The sequence below is a fragment of the Theropithecus gelada genome, chromosome 3 (assembly GCF_003255815.1).
Source record: "Theropithecus gelada isolate Dixy chromosome 3, Tgel_1.0, whole genome shotgun sequence".
Taxonomy (NCBI): domain Eukaryota; kingdom Metazoa; phylum Chordata; class Mammalia; order Primates; family Cercopithecidae; genus Theropithecus; species Theropithecus gelada.
In genome coordinates, this window is record NC_037670.1 from 12,059,226 (window position 1) to 12,079,353 (window position 20,128).

At 58.5% G+C, this 20,128-nt stretch overlaps 2 protein-coding genes across 3 annotated transcripts; both read left to right on the plus strand.

Annotated features, from left to right (window-relative positions):
* Positions 1-1,535: 1,535 nt before the first annotated feature.
* Positions 1,536-10,615, plus strand: NAT16 (N-acetyltransferase 16 (putative)). 2 transcript variants are annotated; one of them, XM_025379646.1, is made up of 6 exons: positions 1,596-1,769; positions 2,674-2,713; positions 7,136-7,280; positions 7,371-7,541; positions 8,497-8,721; positions 9,364-10,615. In XM_025379646.1, exons 3-6 carry the CDS (start codon positions 7,140-7,142, stop codon positions 9,934-9,936), a joined length of 1,110 nt encoding a protein of 369 aa, XP_025235431.1. In that variant the 5' UTR covers positions 1,596-1,769; positions 2,674-2,713; positions 7,136-7,139; the 3' UTR covers positions 9,937-10,615. The 2 variants fall into 2 exon arrangements, with proteins under 2 accessions (XP_025235432.1, XP_025235431.1); XM_025379647.1 differs by lacking the exon at positions 2,674-2,713 and having other exon boundaries at positions 1,536-1,769.
* Positions 10,616-16,341: 5,726 nt separating this feature from the next.
* On the plus strand, positions 16,342-19,412 carry VGF (VGF nerve growth factor inducible). The gene is given in 3 exon segments (XM_025379645.1): positions 16,342-16,556; positions 17,062-18,557; positions 18,559-19,412. Coding segments are annotated over 2 exon segments (1,848 nt in total). The 5' UTR covers positions 16,342-16,556; positions 17,062-17,081; the 3' UTR covers positions 18,931-19,412.
* The last annotated feature ends 716 nt before the right edge of the window (positions 19,413-20,128 follow it).

Sequence of the window (20,128 nt, forward strand, 5' to 3'; positions counted from 1 at the left end):
GGGTGAGGGAGAGGGTAGGGGGAGCATGAGAGCTGGGCAGCCCCTGGAGAGAGGACTCCAGCAGACCTTGAAAGTCCTTAACATTTTTCCCTGCATCTCCAAAGCAGTTTACAGTTATTACGTCCATCACTTCCCATCATCTTTCCATCAGTTACTATGTCCATTACCCAGTTTACAGTTACTTTGTCCATCACTTTCTTGGTTCCTTACAGGGTAGAACTGAAGGTGTTCTGATCTCACTTTATTTATTTATTATTTTATTTTATTTTGAGTTGGATTCTCGCTCTGCCGCCCAGGCTGGAGCGCAATGGCGCACTGCAGCCTCTGCCTCCTGGGTTCAAGCGATTCTCCTGCGTCAGCCTCCCGCATAGCTGGGATTACAGGCGCACGCCACTGTGCCCGGCTGATTTTTGTATTTTTAGTAGAAACGGGGTTTCGCCATGTTGGCCATGCTGGTCTTGAACTCCTGACCTTAGGTGATCCGCCCACCTCGGCCTGCCAGAGTGCTGGAATTACAGGGGTGAGCCCCCGCGCCCGGCCAGGCCAGACTAATTTTTGTATTTTTAGTAGATACGGGGTTCCACCATGTTGGCCAGGCTGATCTCCAACTCCTGACCTCAAGTGATTCGCCCGCCTCGGCCTCCCAAAGTGCTGGGATCACAGGCGTGAGCCACCGCACCCAGCCTTAAGTTCACTTTATAGGTGGGATGGAGAACCTTGTAGGAGTTAAGAGCCTGGGCCACCAGCTTATTAGAGTCAGGGGCAGCGCTGCACCCACCCGGGTCCCAACTCCACACTTTCCTCTTCCTCCCCAGCTACCAGGATCAGCATGGAGTGCAGAGCCTCCTGCGTGCAGAGGTCTGTGTGAATGTGCCACAGTATGCGCTGCCTACCTGGAGGTCTTTCTGCCTGCTGCCCCGCGGGGTACTTTGTGGACTAAGGGGCCTTGTGCACCTGGGGGACCAGGGTGCTCGGGCGCCCACACCGTGGTGAGAAGATGGAAAGGTCTTGGCCTCCCTCTGCCCTTTTTAGCCTCTCAACTTCTGTCTCTTGATGTCTCTTCGCCTTCCCGGTGTTCTAAGGTTTCTGATTCCCTCGATCAGTTTCCGGGGAGGAAGGCTCGGAGTCCCCCTTCCTAGCCGCTCTTACAATGGAGGCAGGAGATTTCATTGAGGGGTGGCTCCTGAAGGAGGGGGACTTCGGGGCAATGGGGGACCCCCAGACAGAGAACAGAGGTGCTAGGCGTGGGGTGGGGAGATAACTAAGCCAGCAACTCCAGCATTACCACCACCAAAACCCGAGACATCCCGATCCCCAGTCCCACTCCCCAGCCGGGATACGGGGCGGAGTCTCGGAAGTAGGGCTTAAGGCCACCCAGCTGCCCAGGGCGCACCCCGACCCCCGGCCCGCCAGCAGGGCACGAGTCCGCTCCGGATCCGTCCCGGGTTTCTCCCGTGTCGCCGGGGTCTCCGCCCCTCTAAGCTGCCGCCGAAGCGTCGCCGCGGGAGCCACGCGTGCCACCCTAACCCCTGAACCGCTGGGCGCCCCGGCCCGCGTCGCCAACGGTGCTGCGGCGCAGCCCCGGAGCTGACCTTCGACGTTCGAGTCGGGCTCCGACAGCGCGGCGGAGTCCCCGAGCATCATCCTCCTTTGACTCTTGGGGGCTCCAAAGGGACCTCTCGCTTGGCACCGGGGGTGTCTGCGCCCGCCGCCCGCCCCAATTGGCTTTGCGGCATCTCGGCCCTGGCTCCAGCTCCGGCTCCGGCGAGGTAGGGGGGCGGCCGGGCCTGGGGAGTGGGGAGGGGGCTAGCGTGCTCCTTCACCGCAGAATGGGGCAGCAGAAGGCCACCGCCCCCCAGGGGTACCAAGGAGCTGCGCCCCCTTCTGCCCACCCCTCCCAGTCCAGTGACCCAGAAAACTGAGTCAGAGGCTGCGCTTCAGGTGTCCAGAAGGACTCCCCCGCCCCCCTCTGTTGCCATGTCGCTCCCACCTGTCCCCAGGGTCCGGTGCCCAGGGGAACCCTCGCCAAACAGACCGCTCCCTTCGCAGTCTTCCTCTCGCCCAAGCCCAAGCCCCCACTCCGGGATAGAGGCAGGGGGATGACCCTCACTCGGGAAGACCCTCCAGGACAGCCCCCCTCCTCCAAGACTATGGCCCTCTGGGGTCCCCACCCCTATTCGCTGGGCCAACTTCCTCGGCCCCTGCCTCTGCCCACTCCCTAGGCCTTCCCTCCCGCCCCCATTTCATCGCCTCTCCCTTGTCTCTGTTTCCAAGGTTGTTCTCTTCCAGCCTTTTTTCTGACTTTCTTTTCCCCTTGACCCCTTCCGCCCCCGGATCCCCGCCCTCCACACCCCGGGGCGAAGGGGGTGTGTCACGCTCCTTTCTATTTACAGTGTCCCAGGGGAGGGGGTGCGTGCTAGGATTTTTTTTTTTTTTTTTAAATCTGCTGGGCCCGGAGTCACGAGGTGTCATGTCTGTGATTCAGTGTCGAAGCCTCCTCCCGCTTCCCGGCCTGTCCCCTGCGGCCGCATCTCCTGTCTGCTTTTGTCTGCTCTCTGCCTCCATTCCCGTTCTTTTCGCTCTCATCTTTGGGCGCTTTGTGCAGCCGCCTTCTTTGTCTCCGCCTCCCCGGCGACTGGGCTCTCCCTTCCCTCCCTCTGCCCCCTCCCCCAGTGTCAAGAAGCCATCGGCCTCAAGGGCATCGATATTTCAGGTGTGTGGGGGTGCGGTGGGAGTGGGGTGCGGGTGGGTGGGCTCCCGGCATTCCCAGCTCTGACTCCGATCATGCCCAGCTATGACTCGGATCACCCCCTCCCCAAAGCAAGCAATCATTCATATTTATGAGATTTAAAGAATGTCCCCAAGGATGTGGGGATAGGGATGAAGAAAGAAATGCTGTCCCTCTTTTTTTTTTTTTTTTTTTTTTTTTTTGACGGCATCTCACTCTTGTTGCTCAGGCTGGAGTGCAATGGCACAATCTCGGGTCACCACAATCTCTGCCTCCCGGGTTCAAGTGATTCTCCTGCCTCAGCCTCCTGAGTAGCTGGGATTACAGGAATGTGCCAGCCCGCCAGGCTAATTTTGTTTTTTGTTTTTTTTTTTTTGTTTGTTTGTTTGTTTTAGTAGAGACAGGATTTCTCCATGTTAGTCAGGCTAGTCTCCAGCTCCTGACCTCAGATGATCCGCCTCCCTCGGCCTCCCAAAGTGCGGGGATTAAAGGCATGAGCCACCTTGCCGGGCCAAGAAATGCTGTTCCTCTTTTAGGAGGGTGTTTGGTCCAGGAGATACCTGGACTACGTCCCCGACAGTGCCCTGGACTCACCAGCTGCCTCCACTTCTGCCTAGACATCTGATGAGAGTTAAGAGTTCCATGGAACCAGGCTAGAGGGTGCTGGACTGGAGGGTAGGAAGCGGTCAGCGTGTGAAGCAAGGGTTACGGGCCAGCCCACAGGTTTGGCTTGGTCTGGAATCCCTGACCTGTTTTATTACTCACCTCCTCCAAGGTTTAAGGACCTGGGAAGCTTTGTTCATGTCCCCAAAAAGGGAATGGGGTAGAGGTGGTGCCTAGGTTGAAAGATGGGGGATGCATTGGAAAGTTCTTCCTTCTCCGTGACTCTGGGAACTCCCCATGTCCACCCCTACCCTTACCTCCTGCCACAAACAACCTTATCTGAGATGTAGAAATACCATTTGGAAAAGGTCTCCCCACTGTAAGCAAGCGAAGGAGACTGGAGCCGAATGTCTTGAATGAGTCAGGTGGGTTCCAGTCTACCCGTTGCTCACACCTCATCACCTTTGGGGGCAGCGAGGGAATTGCTGGAGGCACCACTGAACCACCAGCTTGCATTTTCCTGGGAGCCATGAAGAGCTGCTTCATGTTGCCTGGAGCTGCAGATGGAGTCAGAAGCTAACTTGCTCTTCTTTGGGTCGCATTGTCCCCAGAGCGTGGTGCAAGAGGTCTGGGGCTTGGGTTGGTCCCAGGCGTGGAGGCTTGTGTGTTGGCATAGGGATTGCTGACCGTGTGGGCCAGACAGTGAGGGAGTTCCCAGCAACTCCATCTCTGGTTCTTCATCATCTTATCCCACCTGCGCCCTTCAACTCCTGTTCAAGGACCCAGTAGTTCCCCTCCTTGCTCTTCAGGCTGAGTTCAGAGATCCAGATACACTACAAAGAGATCTTGGCTGGGCATGGTGGCTCGCACCTAATATCCCAGCACTTTGGGAAGTGGAGGTGGGAGGATCGCTTGAGCCCAGGAGTTCAAGACCAGCCTGGGCAACATAGTGGGACCCCATCTCTAAAAAAAATAAACATTTAAAAAAGTAACCAAGTGTAGTGGCACACGCCTGTAGTCTCAGCTACTCGGGAGGCTAAGGTGGGAGGATCGCTTGAGCCCAGGAGGTTGAGGCTGCAGTGAGCTATGATGATGCCATTGCATTCCAGCCTGGGCGACAGAGCAAGACCCTGACTCAAAGAATAAAATAAAATAAACAAACAAGCAACAACAATAATAACAGGCTTCTCCCCTGGCCTGGAAGCCAAGGAAACTTAACTTTGAGTCTGGCTCTACCCAGACTGAGTCACCTCAGGCAAGGCTAATCTCCTTGATTGTGAAATCAAGGGTAATCTCCTTGATTGTGAAAACAATGGGTTGAAACTGATGGTCTCTAATGGCCCCAGCAGGGGATCTAAATCCTCTGAGCTTGGTTTCCTCCTCTCCTCTGATAATTCTGGCTCCATATCCAGGTAACCTCCAGGTATTGGAATCAGATGAGAAAGAATCAGAAAACAAAGAGGGAGATGGAACTCTTGTCTTGAAGCTTGGTTTGTATAGCGAGCATACCGTGTTTAGGCAAGCTCTGTTTATGACTTGGAAGTGCAAACCACTCCTTGGTCCCACTGCTGGTCAACCTTCCCCAAACCTAGGAACCTAGGTCAGGCTTTTGTAAAAAAAAAAAAAAAAAAAAAAAAAAAACTCCAGTTAAGTCAATATCACCCCCACAGAGTAGCTGGTCTTTGTGCCCTTGGGATGTTGGTTAATGAGGCTTAATGTAGGTTATCTGAGGTGAGCAATATCATTGGCTGAAAGAGAGAGGGGGGATTTGATTGGTCGATTTGGCTGATCTGGAAGAGACAGGCCCAGAAATAGAAGTCGCTGGGACTTGGTTAGGGGGCTTTCTCTTTCGTTTTGATGGAACTCGGACAGAACCCTTTTCAAATGGTTCCTAGTCCTGGAGTGGACAGAGCCCAAGTCTCCCTATGGGGAAGAGGGGCAGAAGGAAGGAAAGGAGGGTGGGGGGTGGGGGTTGATTGGCTTAGAAGGAATGGCTCGACATTTTCTTTTTCTTTTTCTTTCTTTCTTTCTTTTTTTTTTTTTTTTTTTTGACAGAGTCTCTGTTGCCCAGGCTGGAGTGCAGTGGCTCAACCTCGGCTCAGGCTCACTACAACCTCCACCTCCCGGCTTCAAGTGACTCTTGTTCCTCAGCCTCTCTAGTAGCTGCGCTTACAGGCATCCACCACTATGCTCGGCTAATTTTTGTATTTTTGGTAGAGATGGTGTTTCATCATGCTGGCCAGGCTGGTCTCAAACTTCTGACCTCAGGTGATCTACCCACCTTGGCTGAGCCACCGTGCTAGGCTGCCTTGACATTTTCTAGTGGAGCTGTCTATCTTGCTTATATTTGAATGTGTATGTCAAGAGGTGGAGGTGGGGGGATGGGGAACTGGGGCAGCAATACGGAGGATATTTGGGGTCTACACTCTCCTCCCTTTGCCCTGGCTGGGATTGTAACTGGCAGTGTCAGGAAATGGGGGTGGGGGTGAATCCTCCACTGTTCTCTGGGAACTTTCTTGTGTACAGAGGGGAGTTTCTTTCTCATGTTGTCCTTGCAGAGGTCTTAGAGAGGTTATGGGATCCTTGGAGTGTGCCTCTTTTTTTTTTCTTTTTTCTTTTCCTTTTCTTTCTTTTTTTATTATTATTTTTTTTTTGACAGGGTTTCTCTCTGTCACACAGGCGGGAGTGCAGTGGTATGATCATGGCTCACTGCAACCTTTGCCTCCTTGGCTGAAATGATCCTCCCACTTCAGCCTCCAGAGCAGCTGGGACTACAGGCCCACTGCACCACTATGCCCGGCTAATTTTTTTGTATTTTTTGTAGAGACAGTCTCACTATATTGCCCAGGCTGTTCTTAAACTCCATGACTCAACCAATCCACCTGCCTTGGCCTCCCAAAGTGCTGGGAGTACAGGTATGAGTCTTCGTGCCCGGCCTTCCTGTTTTGTGTGTTTTTTTTTTTTAACTACCCCCAAATGCCTTTTTTCTTTTGCCTGGGTCCCTGGTTGCCGGCTGGGCCTGGAGGAGATCTGGGGCTGGTCTATGGAGAGCTCACAGGGTTCTAAGTTTCTGACTGTTAGGGAGCATCCCGTAAGAGTGGAGTGGGTAGAGCTGAGATTTCTGGAAACTGGTGGGAAGAGGGAGGGAGCTGGGAGCCCTCCATTCCCAGGGTCTGTGTGGACAGCAGAAAAGAAAGGGTGTTTGTGGGCCAGGTACAGTGGCTCACACCTGTAATCCCAGCACTGTGGGAGGACAAGGTGGGAGGATCTTGAGCCCAGGAGTTTGAGATCAGCCTGGGCAACATAGCGAGATCCCTATCTGTATTTAAAAATAATAAGAAGAAGAAGTGAAGAAAGGGGCCGGTGTGGTGGTTCATGCCTGTAATCCCAGCACTTTGGGAAGCTGAGGTGGGAGGATCACCTGAAATCAGGGGTTCAGGACCAGCCTGGCCAACATGGTGAAACTCCATCTCTACTAAAAATACAAAAATTAGCCAGGCATGGCGGCACCGTGCCTGTAGTCCCAGCAACTCAGGAGGCGAAGGCAGGAGAATAGTTTGAAACTGGCAGGCAGAGATTGCAGTGAGCCGAGATCGCGACACTGCACTCCAGCCTGGGCGACAGAACGAGACTCCATCTCAACAAATAAATAAATAAATAAATAAAAATAAAAGAAAGAAAGAAAAGAAAAGAAAAAGAAAGAGTATTTGTGTAGGAAGGGGCATTAGGACCGTTTGTGTGCAGGGGCCCAGATGTGGAAAGGAAGGGCTCTGATCCACCTGCTGCATTCTCTTTTTTCTGCAGGGTCATGAAGCTGGAAGCCAGCTGTGGCACAGCCACCTCAGAGGTCACTAAGCCAGAAAAGGAGGCTGCCCGAGATGCAGAGCCAAGCTCTGAAACCCGGCCACAGGAGGTGGAGGCCGAGCCCAGGTCCGGATCGGGGCCTGAGGCTGAGGCTGAGCCCCGGGGGGCCGAGTCAGGGCCTGAGGCCAAGGCCGAGTTGTCGGGGGCCGAGCCTGGGTCCAGATCGGGGCCTGAGGCTGAGGCCGAGCCATTGGACTTCGTGGTAGCCACGGAACGGGAGTTTGAGGAAGTGCTGGCCATCTCGGGGGGCATCTACGGCGGCCTAGACTACCTTCCCAGCCGCTACCACAGCTGGCTCCGGGATCCCGACCGCACGGTGGTGCTGGCCAAGCGCAACGGAGGCGTGGTGAGCCCGGGGGCAGGGCCCAGGTGACATGGGGTGAAGCCACCTGCGGGTGCGTGGACCTTAGGAAGAGGAGGATGAGAGCTTCTCCCCAGCCTTCGTCCGGATGCTGAGGAAGCGCAGGGCTTGCAGCGCGGATCCAGGGGCTATGTCAGTGAGGGTGGGGTGGAGGACTCCTAAAGCAGAGGAACCAGGGGGACAGGTGAGCACTTGGAAGTTTGAGGATCCACTGGAGGATTTTTCTGGGGGTAAAAGCAAAAGAGGTGGGGAGCAGGAGAGACAGGGTAGGCTAAGGGTGGGAGCAGGATGAGCTTAGAGTTGGGCTGGGGGAGGAGCTAAGAGGATGTGGAGCGTGGTAAACTCCCCGGGAAGGAGCCAGAGAAGGGGCGTGGCTAGCGGTCCAGGACTTGACACACTCGGAGCTGGAGCATCTCACAAGGTAGAAGGGGCCGGGCGCGTCGGCTCACGCCTGTAACCCCAGCTCTTTGGGAGGCCGAGGCTGGAGGATCACTTGAGGCTAAGAGTTCCAGACCAGCCTGGGCAACATGGGAGACCTCCGCTCTAAAAAATAAAAATAAAGAAAAAGCCGGGAGTAGGGGTGAGTGTCTGTGGTCCCAGCTACTAGAAAGGCTTGGGGGTGGGGGGCATCGCTTGAGCCCAGGAGTTTGAGGCTGTAGTGACCTGTGATCGCACCACTGCGCTCCAGCCTGGGTGAGGAGACCCTGTCCTAAATTTAAAAAAAAAAAAAAAAAAGGGTGGACGAGGCCCCGGCGATTGACTGTTCTGCCGGCTCTGTAATCTGAGGCCCAAGGGCCGTGCCAACCCAGGCCTGGCCTGGTGCCCGAGTGGTGACGACGACGGAGTGCTCAGCGTGTGGGAAGTGGAGAGCCCAGTGAGCCGACAGCCCTGGCAGGGGCGGAGGCGGGGAGGGCCCCCGGCTAACGGCCTCGGTCCGCAGATCGCGCTGGAGTCGGTGAACGTGATCGACGCCGGGGAGACGGCGCTGGTGGAGGGCCTGCGCGTGGCGCCCTGGGAGCGCGGGAAGGGCGTGGCCGGGCTGCTGCAGCGCTTCTGCTCGCAGCTGGTCAAGCGACAGCACCCGGGGGTCAAGGTGGCACGGCTCACCCGGGACGACCAGCTGGGCCCCCGGGAGCTGAAGAAATACCGCCTAATCACCAAGCAGGTGAGAAGGACGGGGAACTCGGATGGCTGGGCCTCTCTGCTGGGGCACACGAGGAGACCCTCCCCACCCCCAGCAGAACACGGGCTTGCCTTCTCTGTGGGTTCTACCGAGTGGCGCGGCCCCTGAGCCTTGCCCTGGGACTCCCAGTCCTCACCAGACCTTTTGACCCAGGGGAAGCCAAACTCCCGACTCCCAGCTTGAAACCCTAGTCCTCGCTTCCCAACTTCGGGCACCCTGCCTCCCCTAGGATCCTGCCTCTGTTCAGGGACCCAAGCATCCTCCTCTGAGCCTTTGTCCTCCCTCTGCGCCTCTCCAATCCTACTGACTGATCGGCCTCCCTGGCTTTCACGTCCCTAGAGACTCGGGGACCCGCACCCTCGGTTCCCTGGCTACTCCATACTGATCCCACCTCTTCTTGGGGATCCACGTATTGGGAGCCTGTGACCCTGGTCCCTGTCTGGTACCCTTGAAACCCAGGCTTTCCCATACCCTACTCGGCCCGGAGCCCTCACAGTCGCTCCTCCGGAGGGACGCAGGTGGGAGCCGGTGGCCGTGAACTTGGGAGTGAAGATGCCTGCCGAGAGGCACCGGGCTCGCTAGCCCTCCCGCGCCGGCCCCGCGCTCACTCGTGCCCCCCCGCAGGGCATCCTTTTGGTCCGATTCAACGCGTCCGCGCTGCTGGCCGGGCTGAGCGCGCGGCTGGCGGCTCTGCGGACCTCCGGCACCTTCTCACCGCTGCCCACCGAGGCCGTGTCCGAGGCAGGCGGCGACGTGGCACGCCTCCTGCTGTCGCCCTCCGTGCAGCGTGAAGTGCTTCCGGGCGGGACCATCATCCAGGACTGGCAGCCCTACCGGCCTAGCGAGAGCAACCTGCGCCTGCTGGCGGCCAAGGGCCTGGAGTGGCGCGTGGACAGCCGCGCGCGCCCGCGCGTGCTCACACTGTGCACGCGCCCCTTCCCCATCCCGCACGGAGGCGACGGCACTTGGCGCTATCTCAACATCGACGCCTTCGGCAGCGACGGCGCGCAGGTGCAGAGCCAGCTGCTGTGGCACCTGCAGCGCCAGGCCCCGCGCCTCGCCGGCCTCAACGTCATGTGCCAGCTCTTCCTGGAGCCCCAGCTGTGGTCGCAGCTGGCTGACTTCTGCCAGGCCGGGCTGGGGCTGGAGCTGGTGAAGGGTTATACTGAACAGTACCTGCTGGAGGCCGATATCTGAGGCCTCTCCTCTGGCGGGGAATGGGAAAAAGAAGTACTTTGGACCCGCCCCCTTCCACAGTTTCCCCCACCAGCCTCTCTCCTGCCATTTCCGACGCTGCATCCCCTGGGAAGTCCCCTCTGAGTCCTGCCCTCCTGCCGTTACCGGCGCAGGTCCCCCCACTCTGTCCCTTTTCCCCTTACTATCTTGCCTCTAGCTCCCCCAAACACCATTGCCCATTCCCTGACCTGAACTTGCCGACTATTGGGTGTGGGGTGGAGGTGGGGGCCTTGAGTTGCTATTATCCACCCTTTTCCCAAAGAACTGGTCCCTGCACAGGCTTCAGAGTCCTTCCTTCCTTCTCCATCACCTCAGCCCGGGCGTGAACTCCCCCTTTCCTGGCTTCTCCCTTCTGCTCCCTCCTGGGTGGAAGCGCTCAGGATTGTGTGGGATGCCAATTCACATTTCTTTTCTTCCTCCTGCCCTTTCTAAAGCCCTAAAAACTGGCCCTGCACTGCCCTCTCCACCTCAAGCCCCTCCCCCCGCTCAAGTGCCAGATATTTGCTCTGGTGCCAGAGATCAGTGCCCTCTCCCCAATTCTCTCTAGCCTCCCATCCTCATCCTCTCTGGATCTCTACCATGCTTAACATCACAGTGCCCATTTTTCTGTCCCTGTTTCTCTTCCTATCACCAGCCCAGTGTGCAATCCAGAGAGAGAGAGAGAGAGAGAGAGAGAGATCCTGTAAAATGAAATGTATTTAGATTGCTCCCCCATTTGAGTCCTTGTTCATCTTGTGATGCACTTTCTGAGCCTGCCTCTCTCACTGGGGTTCCCTCCAGCTTTGCACAACGTTGCTATTTCGCAGGCTCCCCCGTGCCCCAGCTCACGCGGGCGCGGGGATGGTGTGGTTCTGGCTGGAGAGTTTGGTACAGTGGAGGGCAGGTCCCTCAGCCTGGCATAGGGGCTGTCTCCTGGTTCCAACCAGGCCGCCTTCTAGTGCAACTGGAATCCCCACCTCCTGGTATTTCTGGACACCACTCCCTTCCTCTGGATCATTTATGCTTTTAGAACTTTGAGAGTCTTCTATTTAATTGCAAGTAGTAACAGCTGCATCTGCACAGCGCTGTCTCCAATACTGGTTCCCCACATCAAAGGCAGAGGGAGAAAACAGAAGGCTGGGAAAGATCAAAGTGACTTCTAAGTCATTCATAGTAGCTAGGAGCCTCCCAGTGAAAAGAACCCAGGTGTCCCAAGCCTAGAGCATGACCTAGAACTTCACTCTGTGTGATGATGTTAGCTTGAGCAATGCATAGGTGCTAGGAGAATGTTGGCAGTGAGTTCGGGGTTCGCTGGGGATGGGATCCAAGATGTGGGCAGAGGTGGACACCAGCAGGTGGAAGAATGTAGACAAGGTGGGGGAGGAGGGGCAACCGCCGCTTCGCCACTTGCCCCAGCTCTGGTTTTGCTACTGTGCTGCTCTGCTTGGCTGCCTCCTGTGCCTGGCCACGCTGCCACCCTCCTTGTCAAGGTGACCATGACTGTATGACAATAAAATGGACCTTTTGGCCACCCTCTGTGTCTGTTTCACTTCCCAGTGAAGAGGAATGAGACACATTATCTTCCCTTTTCCCCAGCAGCCTGTATCAGAGAGGATCTCTAAGCCCTGTGGCAATGGGGCTAATGACTCCCCAGGGAGAGGGGGGAGGTGGGGAGGGGTTCTGGGGAGGGCTGCCGGCTGTGCGCCCCTACCCCACCCCTGCCAAGTGGAGGAAAGAAGCCGCTGCTCAGGACCGAGGTGGGCAGCGGCGCGGCCTCCTGACTTGCCCTGGGCCTCGCTTTTCCCTGGACCTGGGAGTCGGCAGCTACCCAATTCTGTGGCATCCAAGTCCCTCTTGGCATCCAAGACCAGCTTCCATCAGCCAGGATCCAGGCCTCTAACCCCCCAGTTCCAGACTCGCCCGTGGCCAGCCGGGCTTGCTTTCCCCTTTTCTAGGTGGGCAACCCGTGGTGGGTGGAGGAGGTGGAGAGAGCCTGGGCACCGCCCCCGCGAGCCTGCTCTGGATCTGCGGAGACTGCGATCCCCCAAAGTAACACGCGGGGGCGCCAGGACGTGCGCGGACGCGGGCGAGGCAGCACAAGGTGGTTTTCGTCCGTGTGAGTGTGTTCGTGGGCGTCTTTGTGTGTCTGCGTTTCTGTACATGTGTGCACGAGTCAGGGGGTGTCTGGGTGGGATGGATTCGGGACAACGTGCCTGGTGTACCCCAGAATCAGGTACCTCAAGTGGTTTTTTTCTGTTGTTTGTTTTTTGATGAGGACGATGCTTGATATGTTACTATGTACGTGTGGACGGGGAGGCAGGCGACTTGTGTGTATTGTCGAGTGTGCACAGCGCAGCCTGTGAGTCCCTGCAACCGTGTCTTGGATTTCTGAAGTCGCATTCCTTGAGGGTTTTGGCGCCCCTCCCTCCACCTGGTAAAAGGAATGAATGAGAACACTTAGAGCACATCTCCATTGCCCTGCACACGTCTCCAGCCTAGGTCTGGGTAACTGCTAGGCTAGGTGTGACATTGTGTTTGTGTAAGTGGGTGTGTCTCCGAATCTCAGTGTGATTCTGTAGGACAGTGTGTTGTGTGTGTGACAGGTGGAAGTTGCAAGAGGCTGGTTCAGGATGATTGAAGTGGTTTTCTTTCTCTTGGTAGGTACCACCTTGATGGTGTGTGTGTGTTTCTGTGTGTATTTGAGTGTGTGTGTGTGTGTGTCTCTCCAGTGGCTCTCTCCTCGTGTCTCTCCCCATCTCTGTCTCTTTCTCTCTCTCTTTCTTGGTGACTCATCTCTGCGGCGTTGCCCTCCCCCGCTTGCTGGGTCTCCCCTCCCCCACTCAGGAGTGGGTGGGGGTCTGAGGGCGAGTGGGACCTAGGCACTAAAAATCAGGGTGGGCATCGCCTTCCCATCACTCATCATTCCAGACCCTCCCCTAGCCCCCAGCCCACCCCTCAGTCCCTTCCCCAGGACTCCCCAGCTCTGGGATGGGGAGGGGATAGGGCAAGATTTTAAATGGGGCAATTTTCAGGGGGCCTTCAGCATCTTCTGTAAGTTCAAAGTGGAGACCCCTTCCCCTCTCATAAAGTGGCCCCTTCCTGCCTGCCCCTCCACCATGGCTGACGCAGTTAAAGGCTGCAGAGGTGAGTCACCGGTTAGGGGGAGGGGGAGGAGAAGAGGGGAACGGTGAGCTTCGGGGTCCACAAGCCCCTGCTCTCTCTTTCTCTCCCAGACCTTCCCAGAGGAAAGACCCAGTGCTCTTCCTCACTCTCCTGGTTTTCCAAATCTTCAGCTTGGATTCCTACGATGCTGGATCCCATCTTCTCCAGCTACCCTCTTGGAGGGAGATTCAGAAACAAATACAAAGAGAGATGATGGATTCACACAAACAAGTCAGAGCCAATACCAGGCATCCCCAACCAGGTCCCCATATCGGCTCTGCCTTTTCCAGCACTCTGTCTCTCCCACTCTCTTCAGTTCTCTTTCTTTTTCTACTGTCTCCCTCCTTTCCCCACCCCAAGAACCTGTGCCCAGTCCAGAAGCCCCTAGAGGCAGCAGGGTATGAAGGGCACAGCTCACCCCCAGTAGAGGGGGGGAGTGTGTGAATGAGCTGACCCAGTAGGGAACTGGGATGGAGAGTGGCAGAAACAGAATGAGTCCAGAGGCCATGCAGACAGAGTCAAGACCCAGATTGTGGAATCTCCAAGCTTTTGGTGCCCCAGGCATTCACATCCACCCCGTCCCTCACCACAGGATGACTGGAGCCTTGAGGATGCTGATTTCTGAGAAGTTCTCCTGGGCTTTTGAACTTAAGTGCAGGAAGGGAGGGATGGGGAGTGGGGGCATGTGTGTGTTTACACATACATTGTTGTGTGCCACCAAGCCAGGCACACTTTTTGGACACCAACGGATGCCCAGAACTGGGTGTGCTCAAAGACTCCAAACTGCACGGGCATACAGGCATGCAGAAGAGATAAGAACCCCCCAACACACACACACATGCACACACACCTGGAAGCAAACACAATCACAGCCACACAGACCGGAATAGAACATCACGTAGTTAAATTGGAAACACTACCATGCCCATCCACTCTTGATCTGATTAAATGCACAATTGCTTCCCCCAATTCCCTTTATTTTTCTCCCCACTCCCAGCCATGTATCTCATTCATCTCCACACACACATAAACACACATGCACAAGCCACGTACATGTACACGCAGGTGTGTGTGCACACACAAGCCCACAGGCAAATACAGTTTCTCTAGGTGCCTGTCTCCTCTCCTCTTGCAACTTGGTCTCTAATCCCCATCAGCTACTCAGTCAGCCCCCTTGGCTGGCTCCCTCCCCTCTCCCTTCTCTCTTGGATGGCTTCCCCTCCCCCTCTCCAGATGTCTGAGCCATCTCTCTCTGATTCATCCTCCTCAGGAAGGTAACGTGACCCCCTCCCCATCCCACTGCTCTCTGTATCCAGGCTGGGAAGATGAAGGGGAGATGGGGGGCAGGGAGAGGAAGGAGGGGAGGCCGTGGCTAGTTGTGTGTGGGGATGGGAGGCATTGCCTCGGGGTCTCCTATCCCCTCTTTTCCCTCCTTTCTTTGGAATTTCCACTGTCACCTTGGTTCTCAGTTTTTTTTTTCTCCTTTAGCTTGCTCCTTCTACCTGTTCCAGATCCCTTCATTCCTTCCTCCTCCCCTGCCATCTCTTCTCTCTTTTCTCCCTCTCCACTCCTCCCCATTTCTTTCCCCGCAGAGCTGATGGGCTTTCTTCTGGGAAAGTCGAGCCACTGATGGAAGCGAGAAGCCACTGCTGGTTATAGAGAGAAAGCACGTGAGTGTGTGTGTAGGGAGGGGGAGGTTAGAAGGAGGGTCAGTGCCAGGAAGAGGTGAGGAGGGGGGCGAGGACCATTTCTGAAAGAGTCTCTAAGCCCCTGACAGGCAGCCCTGACCTCGGTTTCCAGAGTCTCAGGGTGCGGGTGCCCTGCGTGTGCCCACGAGCACCCCTGTGTCCGCAGTTCGTGTGTGTTTGGCGTGTGTCATTGTCATTCCCCCCTTCCCTGCCCACACCCCCCCCCTGCTCTCTGCCAGCACCGCAGCCCCCTCCAGGCTTCCTCCCTCCCTCCCCTTCATTCCTGCAGTGGCTGCCCCCCTTGCCACCCTCTCCTCTCCCCTGCCCCCTCCCCATTTCCGTCCTCCCCCCCCACCCCCGCCCACGGCTGGTCTCCCTTCACCGGACCCAGCTCGCTGATGGATTCTCTTTGCGCAAATCTGTGCGTCATCGCCCCCCACCCCCGGAACCTCTAGCTGTCCAAGCCCCCAGCCCCAACCTCTCTGGCAGGAGATACGGTCGAAGGGGCTGGCGGCAGAGAGGGGCTATCTCTGACGTTGCAGGCCCCCCTCCCATCGCGTTCAAACCTTCCCTTTAAGCGGTGGAGAGAGCTGGAGTTGAGTCACCCCCCCCACCTGCGCAACCCCCTCCCCACCTGGTCTGGTCTCGCCCTCCAAACGTCCTTGGGGGAGGGGAGCGGCAGGAGGGAAAGCGACGGGGGAGGGTGGGAAGAGATGGGCTAAGGAGGCACAGCAGGGGGCCTTGACACAAGCGGCAGTCAGGGGACAGAAGGACAGACACACCTTTTTCTCCAGACACAGCACGGGTCGTGAAACAGACACGACCCAGAGGCACACACATGCTCATTCTTTCCCCCTTCTCTTCCGACTCGGACCCTTCCCGATGGGATTACCAAAACCGCAAGATCCACTCATCTGACCCTGCCAGGGGGCTGCCACCCGCACCGCTAATCCGCGGACAGCGCCTGCAGGCGCGCAGATCTGTCCCTCCGCGCTCAGGTTCATGCTGTCCTTGGGCGCGTGGTCTTGGGGTAGGGAACCCGCCCCCTCCTCGGCTCTTGAATCTTTATCCTTCCCCTCCCCAGTATTGATCTCCCACTGGTGTCCAGTCAGACGCTGGGGCTGCCCTTTTTCTATTCCACTCAGCAACGCGGGCTCCATCCAGCAGCTCCAAGTTGCTCTGCAACCCACCCTCCCGCCTTCCAGCGCCTCAGCATCCACCCTTCCATTCATTCTCCCATTCATTCATTCATCCTTTTCTCTTCGTCCCTCCTTCATTCATTCATAGCCCCCCCGCCCTGCCCGCTTCAGCATTTCATTCATTCATTCATTCATTCATTTCCCGGAGCTCCGCTAGCGCACACCCCTTCAGCCGAAGGCCCGAGCGCGCAGGCGCAGGCCGGGAGAGGCAGGCACCCTCCAATCATAGGGCGTCCTCCCTCCGCCGGGCGCCCGCCCGCTTCCCCATGAATGAACATTGACGTCAATGGGGAGGGGCGCGCCCACGTGACCCCGCGCGCTCCCCTTTATAAGGCTGTGGAGGCGCGGGCGCTGTCCAGCGTGCTGAAGCCGGAGCGAACGAGCCGCCCGAAGCCGCGCCGACCCAGCTGAGCCCAGCCCACGGGACGCCAGACCTCGCCCGTCGCTCGTATCCCGGCCACCGCTCCGAGCCGAGGCGGACGCGTCCCGATCTTCCCCTGTCCCCACCCCGCCCCGACCCTCCTCTCCACCTCTCGCGTCGTGACACCAGCTGGTAAATACTCCGCTGTCCGTCCCTCAAACCCTCGGCAGCCGTGGGCGTGAGGGAGGGTTCTCTCTCCTCTCGATGCGGGTGTTGCAAACACAGCAGGGAGCCCCCTGGTAAGGGTCCCCGGTAAACGGGGGAGTCGCAGCTTTTTCTCTCGCTGCTGAAGTCGCCCACGCACCATCCGGGGAGTCCTACGGGGAGGGAGCAGAGATTTTTTTTCCCCCATATTGCTGCTGCTTAGTACGTGGGCGATGGCAGTGAGATGGCTCAGGGAAGGGGGCGAGGAGACCCTGGGTAAGCGAGGGCTTCGGTGGTTATTTTCCCATTTACACGGCTCCAGAGATCGGCACAACATCTTCCTCCTTTGCTCCTAAACGTTCCTCTTCTGGGTAAGGTTTGGGGGATCAGGGAAGCCCCGGGTTTCCTGCTGAAAGGTGGGGGAAGGGAACGTAGACCTAGAGAGGGGAATTCTTACAGAAATCCTCTTTTTTTGGTCCCTTCTATTTTTCAGTCTCCGGCAGCCCCTTGGTCATGAAAGCCCTCAGATTGTCGGCTTCGGCCCTCTTCTGCCTTCTGCTGATCAAGGGGTTAGGGGCAGCACCCCCGGGTCGCCCTGAGGCGCAGCCTCCTCCCCTCAGCTCTGAGCATAAAGAGCCGGTAGCCGGGGACGCAGTGCCCGGGCCAAAGGATGGCAGCGCCCCAGAGGTCCGAGCCGCTCGGAATTCCGAGGCGCAGGACGAGGGAGAGCTTTTCCAGGGCGTGGATCCCCGGGCGCTGGCCGCGGTGCTGCTGCAGGCACTCGACCGCCCCGCCTCGCCCCCCGCACCAAGCGGCTCCCAGCAGGGGCCGGCGGAAGAAGCCGCTGAAGCTCTGCTGACCGAGACCGTGCGCAGCCAGACCCACAGCCTCCCGGCGCCGGAGAGCCCGGAGCCCGCGGCTCCGCCTCGCCCTCAGACTCCGGAGAATGGGCCCGAGGCGAGTGATCCCTCCGAGGAGCTCGAGGCGCTAGCGTCCCTGCTCCAGGAACTGCGAGATTTCAGTCCAAGTAGCGCCAAGCGCCAGCAGGAGACGGCGGCAGCAGAGACGGAAACCCGCACGCACACGCTGACCCGAGTGAATCTGGAGAGCCCGGGGCCAGAGCGCGTGTGGCGCGCTTCCTGGGGAGAGTTCCAGGCGCGTGTCCCGGAACGCGCGCCCCTGCCGCCCCCGGCCCCCTCGCAATTCCAGGCGCGTATGCCCGAAAGCGGGCCCCTTCCCGAAACCCACAAGTTCGGGGAAGGAGTGTCCTCCCCCAAAACACACCTAGGCGAGGCACTGGCACCCTTGTCCAAGGCGTACCAAGGCCTGGCCGCCCCGTTCCCCAAGGCGCGCCGGCCGGAGAGCGCACTCCTTGGCGGCTCGGAGGCGGGCGAGCGCCTTCTCCAGCAAGGGCTGGCGCAGGTGGAGGCCGGGCGGCGGCAGGCGGAGGCCACGCGGCAGGCCGCGGCGCAGGAAGAGCGGCTGGCCGACCTCGCCTCGGACCTGCTGCTCCAGTATTTGCTGCAGGGCGGGGCCCGGCAGCGCGGCCTCGGGGGTCGGGGGCTGCAGGAGGCGGCAGAGGAGCGAGAGAGCGCAAGGGAGGAGGAGGAGGCGGAGCAGGAGAGACGCGGCGGGGAGGAGAGGGTGGGGGAAGAGGATGAGGAGGCGGCGGAGGCGGAGGCAGAGGCGGAGGAGGCGGAGAGGGCGCGGCAGAACGCGCTCCTGTTCGCGGAGGAGGAGGACGGGGAAGCCGGCGCCGAGGACAAGCGCTCCCAGGAGGAGACGCCGGGCCACCGGCGGAAGGAGGCCGAGGGGGCAGAGGAGGGCGGGGAGGAGGACGACGACGAGGAGATGGACCCGCAGACGATCGACAGCCTCATTGAGCTGTCCACCAAACTCCACCTGCCAGCGGACGACGTGGTCAGCATCATCGAGGAGGTGGAGGAGAAGCGGAAGCGGAAGAAGAACGCCCCTCCTGAACCCGTGCCGCCCCCCCCGTGCCGCCCCCGCCCCCACCCACGTCCGCTCCCCGCAGCCCCCGCCCCCGGCCCCCGCCCCCGCTAGAGACGAGCTACCGGACTGGAACGAGGTGCTCCCGCCCTGGGATCGGGAGGAGGACGAGGTGTACCCGCCAGGGCCGTACCACCCTTTCCCCAACTACATCCGGCCGCGGACACTGCAGCCGCCCTCGGCCTTGCGCCGCCGCCACTACCACCACGCCTTGCCGCCTTCGCGCCACTATCCCGGCCGGGAGGCCCAGGCGCGGCGCGCACAGGAGGAGGCGGAGGCTGAGGAGCGCCGGCTGCAGGAGCAGGAAGAGCTGGAGAATTACATCGAGCACGTGCTGCTCCGGCGCCCGTGACCGCCCCCCCGGCCCCCCCCCCGCGCGCCCCCCCGCCGCGCGCGCCGCCGCCCCCCTCCGTGTCGCCCGCTCCCCCTCGGTGTTTGCATGCGACCCGGCCCCGCCCCTCGGCCCCGCCCCCGTCCCCGGGCTGCGCCGGGACCTGCCAGACCCCCTTCCCGGGTCCAGAGCCCGAACTCCCAGAGCTCACCCGCGGGTGACCCGGGGCCAGCCCAGGACGGCGGGTGGTTTGTGCGAGTTCCCTCCCCACGCGGGGCCCCAGCCCCATCAAGTCCCTCTGGGGACGTCCCCGTCCGAAACCGGAAAAAGCAGTTCCAGTTAATTGTGTGAAGTGTCTGTCTCCAGCCCTTCGGGCCTCCCACGAGCCCCTCCAACCTCTCCAAATCGCTGTGAATTGACCCCTTCTTTCCTTTCTCTGTTGTAAATACCCCTCACGGAGGAAATAGTTTTGCTAAGAAATAAAAGTGACTATTTTATTAGGACTTTGTTCTCGGTTATTCACCCGTCCCCTTGGGCCTGTGTGGTCCTTCCCAAGGGGCGGTGAGGGAAGCGCCAGCCACAGTCCCCATGTCCTCCTGCTTCCTGCCCCCAAACTAAGGTGAGGGGTAAGTGGGGAAAGTCTGAAACTGTTTTTAGAGGAGGATATGGCTTGCACCCATTAAAAAACCCGAAATTCCACTTCCAGCTTGGGGGATGGTGGGAAAGTCATCTTTCCCCAGGGCTTGACAGAGAGAGGCCCAGCGGAATGCAATAAAAGAGCCAATTGTCTGCGATGAGTCCAGCCACCTCTGATTCAAAAGAAAGAGACGACCCGCAGAAGGTGCCACAGCTCTGGGCACCACTCGGCTCCTTCTTCCCAAGATCCTGGGGCCACACGGGTAATGCCAGAGCTTCCTGTTTTCACCCACCCACCTCCCTCTACTGCTCCCTAAATTCCTGGTCCTAGGTACTTTGCAAGAAATGCGGGGAGGAGGGGGTGGCAGCCACAGGGACACCCTGGCTAAAGCCACTTCTTAGCTTTTTTTTTTTTTTTTTTTGAGACAGGGTCTCACTCTGTTGCCCAGGCTGGAGTGCAGTGGTGCAATCACAGCTCACTGCAACCTCGACTTCCTGGGCTCAGGTGATCCTCCTACCTCAGCCTCCTGAGTAGCTGAGACTACAGGTGTGCACCATCATGCCCAGCTAATTTTTGTATTTT

Coding starts and splice junctions, on each gene's coding strand:
- NAT16 (XM_025379647.1), top strand. CDS start 7,140: ATGAAGCTGGAAGCCAGCTGTGGCACAGCCACCTCAGAGGTCACTAAG. Junction 7,281..7,370: donor GGTCCGGATCGGGGCCTGAG/GCTGAGGCTGAG, acceptor TCGGGGCCTGAG/GCTGAGGCCGAGCCATTGGA. Junction 7,542..8,496: donor CCAAGCGCAACGGAGGCGTG/GTGAGCCCGGGG, acceptor CTCGGTCCGCAG/ATCGCGCTGGAGTCGGTGAA.